A 20483-nucleotide genomic window follows, 5' to 3' on the forward strand; every position below is an offset into this window, starting at 1 on the left:
TTTGCTTACTAAATCATCAATAACTGAAAAGGGGTATTTCTAAAATACAAGCATTACATTTTTCCAAGGAGTTTAATGCAGTTTTAGGTTAAATTGCATGCTGCTTATGAATAGAATTGATTTTACTCTTTATAGTACAGTGTACACCGAGTGTATATCTGACAGATACGCTATTTGTCTTATACTTAAAATGTCACCAAAATACAACATTAAAAACGACCTCATCTAACCAAAAAAGATAACTAACCATTTCCTAGAATGACCCCGATGAAGTTCAACAATAAGAGCTCGGTTTCATCTTTGACCTGATCTTATCTGCCAGTGGACTTTGATTGGAGACTCAACCTGAGGAATAGAACACATCCTTAAAGATAAACCACAGTCAGGTGTCTGGAACATAAAATAACGATACACCGTCACTTTGTTCTTTGTGTTTTATGCAGCATGTTGAAAATTATGATGGTGAGGATTGTTTATTCAACACAGAAGCCTAAATATCTAGCGTGAAAGCAGATAACAGAAAAACTGTTTAATTAATGTAAAACTAGGATGCTTTATTAAGTTAAAATATAACAAATTCATGCACGGACAGTACAACTGCTAAAACGAGTACAAAAGACATTTGGCTCAAGCAAGAAAAAAAAGAAACATTGCACAAGCTAATCATTTTTTTAGCTCAGGCACAAACAAATCAAAACTTCATTTCTGAAGCAGGGCCAACGGGCTGTCGAACCCACTGTCCTGCTGACGCACTTTCAACTCCGAAAATAAGTTCTTTGGACACATTTTCCGGACCCCATGTCCCTCAAATCCAGGGATTGGCTCTCTGTGTTTATCTGTTCTCCAGTCCACACACACACTGGGTTTAGCGTAAGACGGAGGCTTAACGATCTCCTTGTGTATCGTAACATCAGAGCTATCGCCGATGGAGCTTCCAAAGTCCAAACCGCCGTTAACAGAGAACGGCTTCCCAGGCTCTGGATAGGAGGAGGTCAGGTGAATGTTGTTGAAGAAGTTAGAGCGGTTACTGGTTAAACTCCAGTCGCTCTGTCCGTCATCGCGAACGGGAGCTTCTTCGATCAGGAAGGGCTGGACCGATGATGGTTCTCCAAAACCCTCCGTGAACATTTCCCTGCTGTGCTTTCTCAGGGTGACATTAGGGGTCCTGACATCGCTGTTAAAAACACTATCATGTGCAAAGTGTGTGTGCTTCGGAGTTACCGGAGCAACCGTAAAAGTGCCTTTGGATCCACATACCACTGCAGACTTGAGGGAATCCGGTTTGATGGCTTTAGATCTGACGCCTTTCTGTTTCGCCATCTTGGATGTGTAGTTAGTGTCCGTTAGATTGTAGATCTGATGGATCTGTTGGTTCTTACCATCCTTGAGGGCTTCAGCGCCCAGCACTTTAGCAGGAGAACCGCTGGTTTCAATGTCCGTTTTGTCAGGCCCACCTAAGCAAAAATCAGTTTTCCCAGATGAAAGCACCATATCATTCTACAGATGAAGGCTTGGCTGAGTTGAGGTTTTACCTTGAGAGTTCTGGGTTCTCGAAAGCTTGCGTTTGGCCACTGGGATCTCCAGGACTTTGGCCATGGCGGCCAGTTTGCTAGCAGCATTTATGATTTTCTTCTCCGCTCTGGAGAAAGAAAAGGTGTAGAATGAAGACCAAAGCATAAGAACAGAGAGATGATGATGATTTGTGGTTCCTCGTACCCTGCGGCCTGGCCTCCGTCCTCCAGCAGCTCCTGCAGGCAGGTGAGGTAGTACCTGCGCATGCGTCTGGCTGTGTCCTGTCTTTCCCTCAGGACCTCAGTCCTGATCAGCTCTGCCGCCCGCTCCTTACTCTCCTGCAGGTAACGAAGCATGTCGCCTACAAACACATTGAAAAATCAATTAAAGTATGAATTGAGGAAGCTACTTTATTAACTATTAGCTTCAGTTTCAAATAGTTAAACTGCAGACATGCCCGCTTCTAGTTAGGTAGGGTGTAACTTTAATAGGGTGCAAATATACAAAACTAAAATCTTTATTTATTAATTATATAACAAACAATTGTTAAATTAATAAAATAAAAATCACTTATCTAAATACATCTGTCTAAAAGAACGTTTTATTTTTTTTCTTCTAGACCATTTTAAAAACAAAACACTTTAACAAGTAATTTTTTTTTGAAGAAGAAAAAGAACATGAATGTCTTTATCAATGTCTTGAATTCACCTCTGATTTTCTCCACTGCTTTCATGTATTGCTCCTTTATTTCCTCAAGACCTGCTTGAAGATTCTGCTGGCTGACTGAACCGCTGAAACATTGATGAAGACTCTTAGTGTTTCTCTAAAACCCGCTGTGCTCATAGTCAATGATGTGCTCTCATGAAAGAAATCAAGCAAACTTCAAGTGTTTACAAACCTTGAAAGTGCTTCTGCATTTGAGGTTTGTTTCAGTTCCTCAAGGGCTCTGAGATGACCCCGCTGCTCCTTCTGCAGGGCTGCCTCGTGCTCATCTGATTTGAAAAATAAAAACAAAGATTACAAATCGCTGTCTTCCACATGCTGCTTCTTACAGAGGCCCATTTGTGCCAATTGATAATAATGTAAGAAATGAATTATCAAATAAATGAACTGAGAAACCAAATTCAATATAAAAAATATATATATATCGTTTAGAAAGTTATTCAGGAAAAAAAAAAATCTCTAAACAAAGTATAAAATAAACATTCACTTTGATATAAATAAAAATCATGAAATCATGAATATTCAGTTTACCAACAGATAATACAAGAACGGTGAAAATATTGCTGTATTAATATATTTTTGTATGTTTGCCACTTGTGAATACAGACAGTAAAGAGAAAAAAAATGATGGGGAGAAAAAAAAACTGTGCTGTTTTTGTTAACTAAAACTATTAAAAATATGTACATATTGTAATTTAAATAAAGCTGAATTAAAATACAAAATAAATATTAAATGAGTAATTTAAAACTTAGAAAATTAGTAATGTTGCCTTAGCAACTAACTGAAATAAAATAAAAATGAAATAAAAGTTAGTACTTTTAGTAATGTTAGTAGGTACTAACATTACTAAAATAAAAGTAAACTACATTAAAATATAAAAACCTAATAAAAATGACAAAAGTACATAACAGAATTACTAAAACATAAATTAAAATGAAAACCGAAAATCTAAAAATAAAAGCCAGTTGAAAATATTAATAAATACTATATCAGTATATTAATATTACTAAAATAACACTGATATTTTACAAGCCATGTTTGATATTTCCCCCCTCAATAATGTACTGGCTATACATCAGGGTTCCCACACATTAAAACAATTATTACTATTATTATTTTCTAATTTATATCCTTTTCACATTTTCCATGACTGTGGAAAACCTAAAACATAAGAAAAAGTATTTGTTTAAAAATGTGAGATTTTAGACGCTTTATAATTTACTTAATATATAATTTTCATTATTAAATTAAATGATCCTTTTAATAATTAAAAATGAGCCATACTTGATTAACTGACTGCTTTAACCCAATTAATTACTTTATTTCCCAAAATGATTATTGAGAGACATATGAGCCCACAGTTACCAAAATGGGAGAATCTCTTAAGACTTAAAAAGACTAAATATAAAGACGGCTCTGAATAATAAGCAGCACCTTTCATCTTCTGCAGGGTGTTTTTGTGCTCTCGTACGGTCCTCTGGAGCTGCCGGCAGACCTTCTCTAGATGTCTCTGGAGCTCTTGATTCTTCTTCTGGAGTTTGGCCACAGACTCAGTGCATTCACTCTGCTTCCTCTGGGCCGTCAGACCTGCTGCAGGGTGAGGAAGCGTGAGGAGGGAAGCGCTGCTGATCCAGCAGTGTGTGAGGTGAGCGTGATGTGGGTCTTACCCATCTCTGCCTCATGACGCTCCTGGGTTTCCCTCAGCACATGTCTCCGCTGATCTTCGCTGCTCTGGAGTGTGAGAGAAAGAAAGTATTTAGTGTGTTTCTCTGGGCGGAGATTGATGATGATCTAGAGGCTGTATAAATATGATGACTGTTCTTGTGTAATAAAGAAGAGGGAACTCTCTGGGTGCAGCTGTGCTCACTGCAGTGACAGTAGATTTTCGATTTGTCTCAGAAAGCAGACACGCACCTTCTTCCACTCCTGCTTGGCTTGGTTGACGGCTTGACTGAGTGATTCTCTGAAGATCTCCCAGACTCTGGATCTAATGGTTCCTGGCGCACTGCTGAGCTTCTGTTCTTCTCCACTCCTTCTGCTCTCCACTCGCTCCTGCAGCACCTCCTTTAGATCATTGAGCATCTCCTCCTGCAGTCTGCAAAACAACACTGCTCCTTTAAAACATACATTCATAAACTCTTGTTTAGAAGGTTTGTGTACAGGAGTCAAAAGACTTGGCTTCTATTGATTAAAATGTTATTTATGTGAAATACCAGTAACCGTTTACATTTGTGTACTTCACTATATATAAATATCTATAGTATTAAAAATATATTTACATAAAGCTCCACAAAGTATGTAAGATAATATTAAATATTGTTGAAATAGTGTATTATTGTATCATTACAAATTTCATATAAATCTATTTCAAATTTCTTAATTTTATTCAAAATGTTCAAACATTTTGCTGTAATATAAATGAACAGCAACATTTAATAAATATTATACACTTTATTATTAAGTAGAAATATATATATATATGTGTGTGATTATTAAAATATAGCAAACCTTCAATATACTATTTATATCAGTGTTGTTATTGTTAACTAAAACTATTAAAAATTTAGATTTTTGGGAACTGAAATAAAATAAAATAGAAAAATAGATAGAAAACCTAAACTTTAAAAGACTTTACAAGAAATTAGAAATATTGCCATTGCCACAAAAAGTTAGTTAAAAAAAGCTAAAATGCTCAAATAAAAAAAAAAGCTATTTAAAAAAATGACAACACATAATAAAACTACTAAAACAAAATGTAAATTAAAAAAAAAAGCCCATTCAAAACACCAATAAATATATAATACAGTAGAAGTGTATCTTCTACTGTATTATATATTTATTGGTATATTGAATGGGCTTTGTAAATAATAACAGAAAATTGTATTAAAATATATTTGTAGTGCATAATACATACTAGATAGACAGACAGACTTGCGACGCTGCTATTGTATGTACTTGCTAAGATATTGTAGGTAGTTTTAGTTTGTTGTTTTTTGACTCATGTCAAAAGGGCCCTGCTTAAACAGCATTATGTTCAAGCGTGCCTTAGCAAACCCTCCTAATTACGGTGATTATTATGAACCTGATCTCTTGTTGATCCCTCCACTCCTGCTCTTTTTCTCTGAGATTTTCGTGTAGCTCTGTGTCTCTTTGTTTGTCGGTTTGCTCCAGGTTCTGCTCTCTCTGGAGCTGTGCCCTGAGGCGGGACATCTCCTCCTGTTTGTCTCTGATCCAAACGTCTCGGGCTGCAGCCAGCTCTGCTTTCAGAAGGGCAGCCTGCTCCTGGCACAAGTGCTCCAGTCGAATGCTGAGGGTAAGTGCTACCTCCTGGAGCTCCCCGTTTCTCACGTTACACTGCTCCAGTTCAGCGCATTTGGTGCGGAGCGTGTCCTGCCACCTTTCCTCCACTGCCTTCACAGCCGAGGACACCTGGGATCAGAAGGTGAGTGTAGAGCAGTTGAGAAAATAAATATGAAGAAATCATTTCAGAATGATCCCTACAGCAAATACCTGTTCCTGGACATGCTGCTGTTGAAGTCGCTCCCATTCATCATTTTCCCTCTGCAGGCTTCTTTTGTATTCTGGGAGGGAGGTCAAGTCCTGGAGCCATCGAGAGCGAGCCCTTGATATCGCACCTTCAACCTACGAAGACAGAAATCATTATTAACCCTGTAAAACCTGACAAATAAAATAAAAGTCTAGAATGTAACATATATAGGGGGAAAAAACAGTCCAAAACGAAGCAAAAATATGCAATTTGGTGCCAATTTTATATGGCCTTTATTATTATGACATGCTTCCATTAAGCGTATTTTTAATTTGCAATTTCAATTTGTGCAATTTGAAGGGTAATGGAAACACAGCTGGTGATGTTTCAACCGTGGAAAGACGTCAATTAATAAAACAGCATGTAAACAATAATGTCATATAATGTCACAATTTCCTCTGGGAAGCCATTCAACGTCCATAAACCTAAAATTCTAGAGGAGCATTTTTCTAAATATATGCACTATATTTTTACTGGTCCTGTTGTCTTTATTATTTAACGCATGTTTGAAATGAATGCATTTGTTTTCATGTTAAGAGCTGTAAATCAGTCACACCTGGAGTGTGATGTCATCAGTGCGTTTCTGCTGCATCTCTCTCTGAGCGTCTCGTACTGCTTCCTCCACGGCTCTGGCCTGGGCTGTCACAGCCTCCTGCTGCAGGGTCTTCTTCTGAGTGCTGAGCCGGACCTCCAGCTCCTCCACTGAAATCAGCTGACCTGCCGCCTCAGAGGAGGTCTGACACACTCCCTCACGGGTGTCTGACTGCCTGGCCTTCCTGACCTCTTCCTCAGCCTCCTGTAACCGCTGAGCCCAGGACTGCTCCAACTGGCACAAAGACAGACAGAAAGACAAATCAAAGATAGGCAAAAAGACATGCACATAGACAAGAAAGGACAAGCTGACAAAACATATAAATAAACAAAAATAGACAGATGAAACGGACAGATAAATTATATAAAAAGGCAAAATATAAGAGCATTTGACCTACAGTCAAACCAAAATTTATTCAGACACCTTCAACATTTCTCACATTATCACAGTTTATTGGCTATAGTTTAGTAAATGGTAATAAAATATGACAAGAACTCAAGAGTTAAAATGTGTCAGAACAAATTCATCTTGATAATGTCAGATAACTTTGATAGAAAGGTATGTAATGAATTTGGTTGAGTAGCTGCCGGCTGTTAAATTTAAGTACACAATTAGACAATACCAATTTAGGTCAACCAATTACTAAGCAATGCTTCATTTTGTTCAGTCTGGTGTGTAAAAAATCTTTCAAACCTTTGAAAAAAACAATTTTTTATCAATTTGAAGAATTTTTGGTATATAGTATGTCACAGTTTAATTTATTTTGCTATCCTCACTTACATAAATGAACTATAGTGTCCTGTACCCAGTAGTAAAAAAAATATAAAAAGTTATATCTGGTGTCTGAATAATTTTTGGTTTGACTGTACATCTGAATGGCACAACAGTGACATTTTAGTAAGATCATGCTGGCTTGACACGGAGTAGAAAGAGGATTGATGTAAACGACCCATCATCACTAACCGTCTCCTGCTCCTGCTGCCAGCTCTTCCTGGCCGTTTCCAGCTGCTCAATCTCAGCCTGCGTGTCTGTCTCCCACTGGGCTTTGAGCCGAGACACGTCCTCCTGATGCTGACGCTCCAGATCAGACCTCAGTCTCTCCAGAGCAGCCTCACTCTCCTCTCGCCTCTTTAACTGAAACAAGACACATGATCAAATATTAACAGTCTCACATGGCCACACTTTTGACTCACATAAGAAAGTTTTATCCCCTAATTAGACAGGAAGAGACTGTCTAACCCAAGGAGAGGAGGAAAGAAATTGCAGTAGTAGCAATAATAATAAAATATCAACAAATTCATAAAAATTAATTCATTAAACAAAAATTAATTCTTAATAAAAAGGAAAAGGAAAATATAATAATAAAAAATAAAATCAATCAAAATTAATAAATGCATATTACTTGACTGTGTGTGTGTGTGTATATATATATATGATTAATAACTTAACAAAATAATAAATGTAATTAAAAATATAAATCTGTCAATCAATCAATCAATAAATTAATGTATTCACTATCTAGTGCTTACCTCATTTTCTTTCAATCTCCTCTGTTCTTCAAGCTTGTTTTGGAGATTTTCCTCCAGCTTGTCTTTCTCTTTGCAAACAGAAATGTAGCATTCCTGCACAGCTAACACCTCGTGACTGAGATCAGCCAGCTTTGACCTGTGGATGGACCCAGTCTTAATACAAGTCAGCTTCTGCATACTTTATGAAGGTTATCATGAAGTTTGTTTAAAGGTGGAGGTGTAGTGCAGTACTGGAGCTGTTGGAGGTGCTGCTGATGCTGGCTGGTGAGTTGCTCTATGTGAGCCGTGTGCTCCTGTGTGAGCTGCTCCCGGACACGATTCACCACGTCATCTCTGAACTGCTGCCGAGTCCTCTCATCCCTGCACACACAGAGCATTTCACCGATCAAACACCACAGAAAACGCACCAGAGTGGAATTAACTCTCACTTTAGAAAAACCAATGAATGAGTGACCTCTCTGCTGCTTCCTGTTTCTCCTGGTCCAGCTCCTGGATCATCTCCCTCATCTTGGTGCAGAGCTCAGAGTTGGCTGCCTTCACCTTCTCCTCACTCTGCTTCAGCTCCTGATTGCTCTTCTCCAGAGCCTGCCGTTCACAACTGGGGTTGACTAGTGTAACAACTAGCTAACTGAATCATGACTTTTTATAACATGGATCCAGATCAATGTTATTTTAATATTAATTTACAAATTATTATAGTCTTTATTAATATTCAGAATTAGTTTTGTTTTATTTTCAATGTCCTTTTGTCCTTTTTTATTTTTTTTAAATGTATTTATATATCATTTATTTCTATATAATATACATGTATTCAGTGCTGTATTTCTATAATTATTTCTATATATTTAAAAATGTAGTTTTACTTTTTACTGTAGTACTTAAAAATTTGAAATGTTGCTTTGGCAACTAACTGAAATCCAATAAGTTGTCTTTTTTTTATTATTATTATTATTATTATTTCAGCTTGATTTAAATTAACCTAAATTTATTTTGATACTGTCTGTATCAATAAATGGAAAAAGGCCAAAAACATATTTATACAACCATTTTACCACCATTATCTGTTGCTAAACTAAATTTGTATATTTGAATTTTTTCACGATTTTTAAAAAATAAATGTATACATTTATATATACACACACACATATACATATATATATATATATATATGAAGAGTTTGGTTCCACTCACTGACCTCCACTCTCTCCTGCAGCACCTGCTGTTCCTCCTGCAGTCTGATGAGGTCTTTGTGAGGAGCGACAGTCATGTGAGATGTTTCCAGGTGTTTCTCCAAGCTGCTCTCCCTCACCTGCAGTAAACGCACAAGGTGTAAGTCTAGCATCTACTACAGCACACAGGTTGATCCATCAAGCACGGATTTGCTGTAGGTCAGACCTTAGAGCCCTGTATGGTCCTCTCAGCCTGCTCTAGCTGCATCTGCAGCTGTTCTGCTCCGGTCTGGGAGCGTCGCAGCTCCTCCTGCAGCTCAGAGATCTTCAGACGCTTGGTCTTCAGGTGACTCAGGCAGTGCTGCAACTCGTTCTTCAGCTCTCGCACCACATCCTCCTTCAGCAGGTTGGAGTCTCCTGCTTCAGCAATATGAGGTTTGCTAGAAAACAAAGTAATTGTGAGATTATAAGAAGCTTGAAATATGAACACTATAGCAATACAGTTTGGATTGTTATTGTTCAATGTAACGTTACCTGTGGATTCGTCCATTTCTCCACTTGGACTTCTTGATGCCCAGGTTCATGTAGGACTCAGACGGCTGGTTCTCCCAGTCTCCATTAGACTCCAGGGCTCCATGGTTAATGGCAGACTCATACAGATTTATCTGCTCCTTCAGATCAGTCAACTCTTCCTGTTGAGAGAAGAAACACATGGGCTCTGTTTTATGGACAGCTTTAATGTTTCCCATTATTGGCAATGCTGTCAAACATTAGTGGACTGACTGACCTGCAAGGCTTTGCTGATGTCTTCACTGATAGCGCGGGCAGACTGGGCCTGCTGGAGCTTCAGCTGTAACCGACTCATCTCTTGAACAGAGCCTGCAGAGAATAAAAGAAGCTTTGACAAAGATGTTACAGACACAAGGGAGACAAAACTTCAATGAATTCATTAAGGGAGAGACTGAAAACCTGATTTTTCTTCTTCTTTTAAAACAAAAGAGCTACGAAACTAAGTTAAGACTGCTGCAAGACCTGCAACCTCATATATTGACTTAAAATGGTATGAAAGTACAGAATATGGACCGTGGAATATGGAATATAAGTAACATGAGTAAATGTAAATAAAGAAGAAAAAAATAGAAAAATGTGCATTTATGCTTATTTTTTATTATTTATTTAATCAAAATATAATTGTAATAAAATATACTTGACATTTGAATTAAAACAGCAATACAAATATAATAAAATGTTTCAAATATATAGTATTTTAAAAGAACACAAAGTAAAAAAGAAATTATCTAAATAATTGAAAAAAATTAGATGACAATTCTATTTTTTTTTTCATATTTCATAATAATATTCTCATTTAAAAATAAAAATGATAAAAAATTATCCTTGATTTTAATCAAACAATATTAACAAAATATTTTTTTACATTTTTAAGTGGAACATAAGAGGTAAAAATAGTACAATTTAATAAAAAGAAAAAAATCAGACAACATTTTTATTTCCATATTATGCTATAAAAATTAGGGATGGGCATTTTTCAAAAATATTGCATTAGAATATTTGAGCTCATAAAAACAAATATTCGAATATTCGTTTATTTAAATGACGTTCAATGAGAAAGACGTTATTTTCTAATCAAACATTATTTTTGTCACCATTTCTGAACAGTCTTATCAGGCTATATTCATGACAAATTTATAAATTGTATATCCTGTGGGGGTTTTTTCCATTTGAAAATTCAACTAAAATTAAATTAAACGATGTGCAAAAAAAATTAAAATGTACAAACAAAAAAAAAGCATTCAATGCAGAGGGAATGGAATAAAACAAACAGCTATAAAACACGAGTCTGCATTTGGTTATTGTGTTTGCATTGTTTCACATGTTCTTGTTGGAAAGAAAAATGCACACATGTACATTATCATGATCAGGTGAAAGTCGGCTCCTTCTGCTGCGTGTCCACCAAAGCTTTTCAATGCCAGGCGCTCTTCTGAAAACGCCCAGCTGTGAACGCTTGCGAGCGCTATGGAGGCGCTGTGGCTGCTGTGATACAGAATAGCCGCTGAAGTAATGGGGCAGACGCATCATAAATGGCGCTCCCATTGGAAACTATTGAAGAAATATGCTAGCCTGAGGAAAAAAACGCTTTGGTGGATACTGTTAACAATAAAGCTGGCTTCAGAGAAAGTGAGTGGTCTTCTCGGCTCGCTCGGGGTACATCTGCACCTAGCTGCAGTAGTGAATGCAGTGATGTGCCGCTGTTTTCTTCATTCGACTGGTCATGACGGCCCGGTGTTCGCATTTCATACGATTCCCCATTTTAGTGATAACTCAGTTTCACTTGACAAAGATTGTGTGCTCAGGATTTATAAGGGATTTACTGCATTTACAGCCAGCAAAGCAACATTTTAGCGAAATCTGAAGTGTTTTTATTTATATTATATTATAATGGAATAGTATAATATTATGCTTGTTATAATAATAATAATAATAAGAAGAAGAATACTATACTTGTTATTATATTATATAATTATTATTATTATACAAAGATAATCAAATGTTTTCAAATATTTAATATTTTAAGGGGAACATACGTAAAACAATAAAATGAAACCAAGAGAAAAAAAGGCATAATATAAATTTGTTTATTTTTATATTTTAATTCTAATTTTTACATTATACTTCATTTTTAATAGTAGTAGTAATACTACTAATAATAATAGCTATTATTAGGGATGTAACGATTCACTCAATTTACGATTCTGGATTTTTTTTTTTTACAAAATGAGATTTAAGACAAATTATAAATTAAATGTGTCCTTATTGCTTGGACAAAATGCTGCACGTTTCTTTGTGAAATTGAAATATAACACTATAATAATAATATACTAATATAGCACTTGCATATCATTGCTCTTTTGTTGGTTTTGATTGCTTCTATTGTTCTCATTTGTAAGTCGCTTTGGATAAAAGCATCCGCTAAATAACGAAATTTAAATATAAGCTAATGTAAATGTAAATAACAAAACTAAATTGAAATTTTAAAACAAGCCCCAAATCAAATAAGTAACACATATAAAATATATCTCTTCATATAAACAAACTAAGGCTTTGTCTGTGCTCTTTCCATTTAAAATTAGAGGCAACCACTGCATTTTAATCATGATCCAAACAAAGATGCTGCATACACGCAACATGAGCAGTTTTTTTTATCTAAATTAGATTGCATCATTTCGAAATTTGAAGCAAAAACAGAATGATTTGATTTCAGTTTTGTGAAACTGTACATAAAAATATCTGCATGAAAGCTGAGCAGAATGAGATGCAGATTCACTCTCTGCCAGCAGGTAGCGCTTAAAGCATTTCTTTGGTTTCCGCTGTAAACAAAGCAGCGCTGCACTTATGAACTTTAATATGCATTATACAGATGCAAGATGAAAAGAAAAAATACCATCGAAAGACAGTAAGTTCATATAAAATCCTACTCCTAATTGAATCGTGATTTGTTTAGCATCTCAACCGATTTGAATCGTCACATATTTGAATCGATTTTCAACCAGCTCGCTGTTAATCGTTACATCCCTAGCTATTATTATTATTATCATTATATCCTTTATGGAAAGCCCATTTAAATAAACACCTTTTACAAATATACACAACATGTGCCCTGGATTTTATGTCGTTTATAAGACGATTTGAAAAAGTGAAGGCCCCTGATTCTGTGTACCCGAGTCATTGTAGTTTATCTGAAATGTTTAAAGAGGTGGTTGACTGGTTTTGGTCTAGGCTTGATTGTGTTTATGGGGTGCTGTCTATTTAAAAAATAAATACATAAATAAAACATTAAAGGGATAGTTCACCAAAATAAAAATTAAAAAAATTAATTCTGTCATCATTTACTCACCCTCATGTTGTTTCAAACCTGAAAGACTCACTTTCTTTTGCACAACATAAAATAAGTGATTTTGAAGACTGTTGGTAACTAAGCTGTTTTGGTCACTAGTGACTTTAATTGCATGAACAAGAAATACTGAGATGTTTCTCAAATTACCTTCTTTTATGTTCCATACTTTTTGTTAGGCCACTGTAGCCTAAACATTTAACACAATAATAGACTAATTATCTTTTGTGGGTATTTGCACAGCCAAATTAGTTTGCGATTAATTAATCGCAGCACCCTGTAACTAATTAGATACATTTTAATCGACCGACAGCCCTAGTGTTAATGATGATTTCCTGGTTTAATGAAGCCCCTCCCTCAGAAATACGCAATATGCTCAGATTGGTTAGCTTGTCCAGTGTGTTGTGATTCTCTAAACCACCAGTGCGCGTCTAAACATCACACCCCTCACCTCAAGTGGCATGCGCTCCGCTTGTGTTGTAAACAATGGCGTCGATAATATTGCTTATCAATTTGAGCCCGATTGAGACCCAGAGAATATTAGTGAAGAGGATCATGCAGAACCTGTGCAAGCATGGCTCTTACAGGACGTTTCAGAATGGTGCAGAGAGATGCAGAGCAGGGGACGCGAGGAACAGTATTCAGAATCGCAGCTTTAGAACACTGATTTTGAAACTTGTGAATCCATTAGAATCGTTAAGAGTCGCGATTCATATATGAATTAATTTTTTCGTGCACTCCTAGTTTTGACGGCATGGCAACATATCTTCCTCTTCTCTAAAGCAGTGCAAGATGGCCCCGCCCCCTTTGTTGCATGTTCCTGGGGGTGGGGTTTATGTAAATTTCTGGATTTGTGACCTCATAGTGATTCTCTAAACCACCAGTGCGCGTCTAAACATCACACCCCTCACCTCAAGTGGCATGCGCTCCGCTTGTGTTGTAAACAATGGCGTCGATAATATTGCTTATCAATTTGAGCCCGATTGAGACCCAGAGAATATTAGTGAAGAGGATCATGCAGAACCTGTGCAAGCATGGCTCTTACAGGACGTTTCAGAATGGTGCAGAGAGATGCAGAGCAGGGGACGCGAGGAACAGTATTCAGAATCGCAGCTTTAGAACACTGATTTTGAAACTTGTGAATCCATTAGAATCGTTAAGAGTCGCGATTCATATATGAATTAATTTTTTCGTGCACTCCTAGTTTTGACGGCATGGCAACATATCTTCCTCTTCTCTAAAGCAGTGCAAGATGGCCCCGCCCCCTTTGTTGCATGTTCCTGGGGGTGGGGTTTATGTAATAAACCCGGGAAGTAACCCTACGAGCCATTTTTGTAGGCATTAAACTGACAGAATTTTAAAAGATGATATCTCAGTTTGCATTGAACTTTCAGCTTCGTAACTTTGCAGATATTGTTTATGCTCAAACAGCAACATTACACACTAACTAGCGTTAAAAAAAGTTAAATCAAAAAGCAACCACCCCTTTAAACTGTGTTAACTGCAAGAGACATAGATGACTGGCCCATATGATTACCCATGAGGCTCGAGCAATCACAACAGTAAAAACAAACAGAAGCACATGGCATGCCACATACCAGTGTGGAGCAGTTTGGCACACTGCTGCTGGCTCTCCTCCAGGCGCTGTGTGAGGGTATTGATGACAGCGGCTCTGTCCACCTGATCCTCTTCCCTCTGACGCTCCAGCAGCCGGACCTGATCCAGCAGCTGCTGGCCTGCCTCAGCCTGACAAACACACACACACACACACACACAGTGAAACCGCAGGCCTGCACTGCCCTCTGTTGTAAGGGGTTAATCCGCACTCGGGAATAATTAATATCTACATGTATCTGACCTGCTCGTTTAGACTCTGTGATTGTGTGTCTAGTTTCTGCTGAAGGGTGAGCAGTTTGGCTTCGTACTGCTCCTGGATGGCGGCCATGTCTCTATCGTGCTGCTCACGCGCTCGTGTCAAAGTGTCTGAGCGACACAGATCCATCATCTGCTGCTTCATGCTGTCCATCACCGCCCCGGCCACATGCTGCTGCTTTAGGCTCTGTGTACACACACATTTCCTCTCTTATAGTAGTATATTTTTATTTAATGCCATGTCAGCATCTTAGGCTATTTTAAAAAACAATAACAAAAATATACAAGTATAACAAATACAATAAAAACAAACAAACACAAGTTATATTACACAAGATTTTTTACATTAGCATGTGATAAAAAAAAATCTAAAACTTTTTCTGGCAAAATTATACTAAACTCTTTAAGGGAGTTCACTTCATAAAAGAGTTTTCTACATACATTAAAAGCTGGACAGTCCTTCCTCTCTTATAAGAGACTGCACCGTGTTCTACATTATTTTAACAAGCTCCAAATGCACAATTTTTCTTGGACTTGCTGAGTGACTGATGTTGCGCATGAGGAATTCATGAGCTCGTACCTCTTGCTCTCTGTCTGTGAGAGACTGGATCTGTTTCTCCAGAGATCTGATTCTCCCCTGCAGCTGCGCTTCTCTCTCTTTCGCCTCCTCCACTAGTGCACTGGACTCCTTCAGTGATACAGTCAGACCGTCTTTCGCATCTAGACAAAAAGCAACACATTTTATGGCTTAAATTAGTATTAAAACTTATGAGGTCAACACTTTTAGCACATTCCAGGTCATTTTACATTTCTAAAAAATACAACAGATTTCAAAATACACTATCATTTTATTTTATTAGATTTTTTATATTACCTTAAAAAAAAATATATATATATATATATCACCTTTCACATTCTGGGTCAGTTTCAACTAGAGCTTAACTTGTTTTTTTACATATATGAGTTACATCTATCTATTATAAATATACATTTAGCCTCTTTTCTGTATCTCTCACATGCTTTTAGGACCGAATTTTGTCAAAAACATGATTATGTATGCACAAACACACTATAAAACAGACAACAATAACAAACTATATGAAATGAGCTACCGCCCAAAGGGGTGCAGAGCAAAAGTTCAAAGACTACACAGTCTAAATTTGAAAAAGGAACGAAGGCATTTCATTCTTTTGCCACCTAAACCACTGCAGCATGAAAACTGATCATCTTTTTCACAATAAAAAAAGAAAGTTTAATTAGTCAAATTAAATTTAGTTTGAAAAAAAATATGTGAAAAAACACATTATTTTTCACATATTTTACATTATTACAACACCTCTCTCCCCAGTCTGGCACGAGTGGCTCGAATAGTTCCTGTATCAAAATGAAGGCCCGCCTTCTGAAATACGAAATGTGCTGTGATTGGATAGCTGGGCCAGTGTGTGCTGTGATTGGCTGCACTCGGCACCTGCTCGGGAAATATCATGCCCCTTACCATAGCCACCTGCGAGCTTCAGTGTAAATATTGTGTCAAAATCAAATCAATTTGAGCGCGATTTAAACCCGGATGATTGTAACCACTCTAAGTTCATCTGTCTTGGGAAAGCTAGCGTGTCTCCGACATAGTGATAACACTCGTTGCCTTCTCTAGTGCAGCTCAACCAGGTCTCGTCCCATTCGTCGATCTTTGTGATATCACAAATCCCGGAAAATATGCGTTGTAGTCCAAACGAGTCGTTAGTTGAAGTTTTTGAAAAGTGACTTTTGTTAAATAAAATATCTCCTTTTGAAGTGGACTTTGAGCTTTGTAACTTTGCAGATCTGTTTTATGCTCAAACAGCAACATTACGGGCTAGCTAAAGTTGAAAAAGTGAAAAAGCATAATAGGACCCCTTTAATACTAGTAAGTAGGGATGCACAGAAACAAAAATTCTTGGCCGAAGCCAAAACCGAACAAAATGAAACACTGGGCCAAAGGCCGAATACCGAACACAGTTTTTCGCGTTCCCTCCAAAATGTGTTTTTTACTGTTTTGTCTTGCTTTTCAAATAAAAAAAAGTAAATTCCAAAACAACAATTTTTAAATATTTAACACATTAAAATTTTTGTTTAACATTTTATATACCAATCAGTTTTTCGCGTTCCCTCCAAAATGTGTTTTTTACTGTTTTGTCTTGCTTTTCAAATAAAAAAAAAGTAAATTCCAAAACAACAATTTTAAAATATTTAACACATTAAAATATTTGTTTAACATTTTATATACCAACAAAGCACATTTAACCCCCTTCTTGAATCAGGCATGTGATCGGCTAAAGACAAAAAAGAAGGAAAACGGGACACTTTGAGCAGCAAATCATCATATTAGAATGAGATCTGAAGGATCATGTCACACTGAAGAGTGGAGTAATAATGAAAATTCAGCTTTGATCACAGCAATCAATTACATTTTACTAGATTCACATACAAAACAGTTATTTAAAAGTGCAATATTTCACAATATTACTGTTTTTGTATTTTTTACTGTACAAATAATGCAGCCATGCTGAGCAGAGGAGATTTCTTTTCAAACATTAGAAAATACAACAGATCCCAATTTGAACACTGTGTTAATGTTATAATAAATGTATTAATAGAGCTGCTATAATTATTATTATCATTATTATTGTCTTTATTTTATTTTACAGAACAACAGTAAAATTACAATACTAACATTTCTGAATGTTGATGGAGCTTTTATTTTGGCAGAAACCCACAGGAAGACGTCAGTGATTCTTTTTGTTAACAACAGCAGATTTATAAATGATTCTCATCACGAATTTGGGAAGATGTTTGTCGCACATATCACAATGTCACATCCATGCCTTGTAAAAATTCATAAAAATATTACTGAGCAATGACGACGAGTAACAGTGTTTCAGCGCAGACTTTCTTTGGGCTTTGAACTTTGAACCCTGGCTAACAAGCAGATAGTTGATTCTTTTTGTTAACAACAGCAGATTTATAAATGATTCTCATCAAGAATTTGGGAAGATGTTTGTCGCACATATCACAATGTCACATCCATGCCTTGTAAAAATTCATAAAAATATTACTGAGCAATGACGACGAGTAACAGTGTTTCAGCGCAGACTTTCTTTGGGCTTTGAACTTTGAACCCTGGCTAACAAGCAGATAGCGCCGCGAGCTCATGCAGAGCTGTCATGCAGTTCGAGGGTGTATTAGAAAACATAACATTCTGCAGTTTATTTACTAATTGTTTAAGGCCATTTTGCGATTTCAATCATCATACAGTAACCAGCAACAACCACCCCCTCCTCTTCTCATTGAAGACATGTGATGCAGTAAACAGTCTCTCTCTGTTGGTTCTTGTAATGATTTCTACGTCTTTCTCTGACAGATTTAAATGCTTCCACACTGCTGTCATGTTTGCTGCATTGCGCCTCTCACTCTACGCTGGTTGCTGTTTGATCGTGTCACCAAAAATGTAATTGTTCGGTACAATTTATTCGGTCTTTTCGCTTATTCGGCCGAACACTGAAAGAGCTTTTTTTGTTGCTATTTTCGAATGAATAATTTCAGTTGCCGAACATTCTGTGAATTCCTACTGTTAAGTTTCATGTTATATGTTGTTACAAATTTCATTTAATGCTATATTCATACATATATATATTTATATATAATAAAATTTGGTTATAACGTTTTAATAAATTAATTTTTCAACTTCACTCATTAAAAATAATTTATTCATCATATACAATATGAATGTTATAACCATGTTATGACAAGTTATGATTGTTTTATAAGCTTACGTTCCTACCGGGTCAAAACTGATCCAGAATATGAAAATAGTTTTTTGTGCATTATGGGGGCTCAAACAATACAGCTAATAAACTAGCAACAGAGATGTTGATTAGTTTTTAAAAATGAACAAATAATAATAATAATACATTTATGAATGATTAACTATGAAGGGAAAGTCTTGGGTCCTGTCACTAGTCTGCTTGAGGTTTTCCACAGAGATACTTTTTGAAACTAACATTTCAGAGCGAAATTTAAAACAGTAGCAATCTAGTAAATCTGACCTTTGACGATGGCAAACTGGTGCTCCAGATATCTCATCCTCCTCCTGCAGTCCTCTAGTTTCTGTTCCAACTCCTCGATCTGTCTGGATTGAGCTCGGTTTAAAATCTGAAGCTGCGTCAGCTGCTGACCGTCTGCTGGATCTGAATAACATTCATACAACACACCTCAATCTCCTAAAATACTAATAATATAGTCATTACAAATACAACTTCAAATAAATGCTGTTCTTTTCAACTTTTTATTCACCAAAGAATCTCGAAAAAATATATAATTGTTTCCAAAGAAATATGAAGAAGCTGTTTTCAACATTGATAATAATAGGAACTGTTTCTTGAGCATTAAATCAGCATATTAGAATGATTTCTGAAGGATTGTGTGACACTGAAGACTGGAGAAATGATGCTGAAAATCCAGCTTTGATCACAGGAATAAATTACAATTTAAAACATATTCAGATAGAAAACACTTATGTTAAACTGCAACATGGTAATGCATAATGGTATCTTACTCTGTGTTGAGTCCAGGAAGTCTCTCTGAATCTGGTCAAAGTGGCCATTCTGATTGGTCACTTGAGGATTGAACATCTTGGGCTGATTTGAAGGTTGATGTGGATGGTAACTGGCCTTGTAGTGGCCAGTGGGTTTGTTCCCAGCTCCTCCACTATCAAACACCTTCAACAAATGTGCAAAATTAATAAACATGCATACAATGTTTAATCAAAGAAGACTGGCTGCAGACATTCACCTGAAAGTGGTGTCTGATGTTGTCATGCTCTCCATGGGCTTGTGCCTCATCTCCATGGTAGCCTGCCCCATGTTGAAGAGCATTATTAGGGTACACGTCCTGTTCTGCCCCGTCCCCAGCAGAGAAGTCAGTGCCGTGGGACTCATCCGTGCCTGCGGATGAGTGTGCATAGTCTCCTTTCTGGTACTGGTAGTTCGGTCCGTTCTGTTGGTCCCAGCCGGTGGCCAAATGTTCTGTCCCGGTCTGGAGGTGATGAGGGTGACTGTTGGTCTGAGACATGTGACTCTTATAGCTGTAGTCCTCATGATAAGAGCCTTGGTCGTACTCCTCATAGTGCTGCAAACACATGCAAGACAAACGAATAAGTGCATCCTTTCAATGAACCTCAAAAAACTGATAAACTCACTTCCTCATGGGAAGAAGGTCTTGGATGCTCCCATTGTGGCACATTCCAGGCATGCTGCGGTCTGAAAGACAAACACATTTGTGTATGTCTTATTAAATAGGTATTTCAGGTTAGTGTTGCATAAGGGTGTTTTGATGTGTTTTGTACCTGTTGTTGTCTTCTGGGCGGCTGCAGGTGGAGCGGTTGAGCTCAGGTGAGGAGCAGTCGGCGCTGTCATCTAACATATCATCAGGGAGATCAGTCAGGAGCTTGTGGAGCTAAAAAACAAACAAACCAACAAACCCCATTTAATCAATAAAAAATGTGAACAACCATTCAGGACCGTAGCCACCCCACCCATGAGCGGTCTTCTTCCCTGCCAGACTGTTAAGGCACAGATTAGAGGTATTCATCAC

The 20483-nt window shown here is 37.0% G+C and overlaps 1 protein-coding gene across 1 annotated transcript; it reads right to left on the reverse strand.

The window, feature by feature from the left end:
- Window positions 1-518: 518 nt before the first annotated feature.
- Window positions 519-20341, reverse strand: LOC107589325 (centrosomal protein of 152 kDa-like). The gene is made up of 27 exons (XM_016277735.1): window positions 20236-20341; window positions 20089-20149; window positions 19683-20018; window positions 19447-19609; window positions 18938-19078; window positions 15436-15575; window positions 14842-15042; window positions 14582-14729; window positions 9861-9952; window positions 9608-9765; window positions 9300-9513; window positions 9100-9213; window positions 8359-8489; window positions 8136-8264; window positions 7905-8040; window positions 7339-7509; window positions 6340-6609; window positions 5747-5878; window positions 5319-5665; window positions 4151-4331; window positions 3904-3967; window positions 3671-3826; window positions 2411-2504; window positions 2221-2303; window positions 1717-1873; window positions 1533-1639; window positions 519-1454 (listed from the first exon to the last, which is right to left on the reverse strand). The coding sequence occupies exons 1-27, from the start codon at window positions 20310-20312 to the stop codon at window positions 700-702; spliced, it is 4758 nt and encodes a 1585-aa protein (XP_016133221.1). The 5' UTR covers window positions 20313-20341; the 3' UTR covers window positions 519-699.
- Between the last annotated feature and the right edge of the window lie 142 nt (window positions 20342-20483).

The sequence above is a fragment of the Sinocyclocheilus grahami genome, unplaced genomic scaffold (assembly GCF_001515645.1).
Source record: "Sinocyclocheilus grahami isolate Dianchi unplaced genomic scaffold, SAMN03320097.WGS_v1.1 scaffold115.1, whole genome shotgun sequence".
NCBI lineage: Eukaryota > Metazoa > Chordata > Actinopteri > Cypriniformes > Cyprinidae > Sinocyclocheilus > Sinocyclocheilus grahami.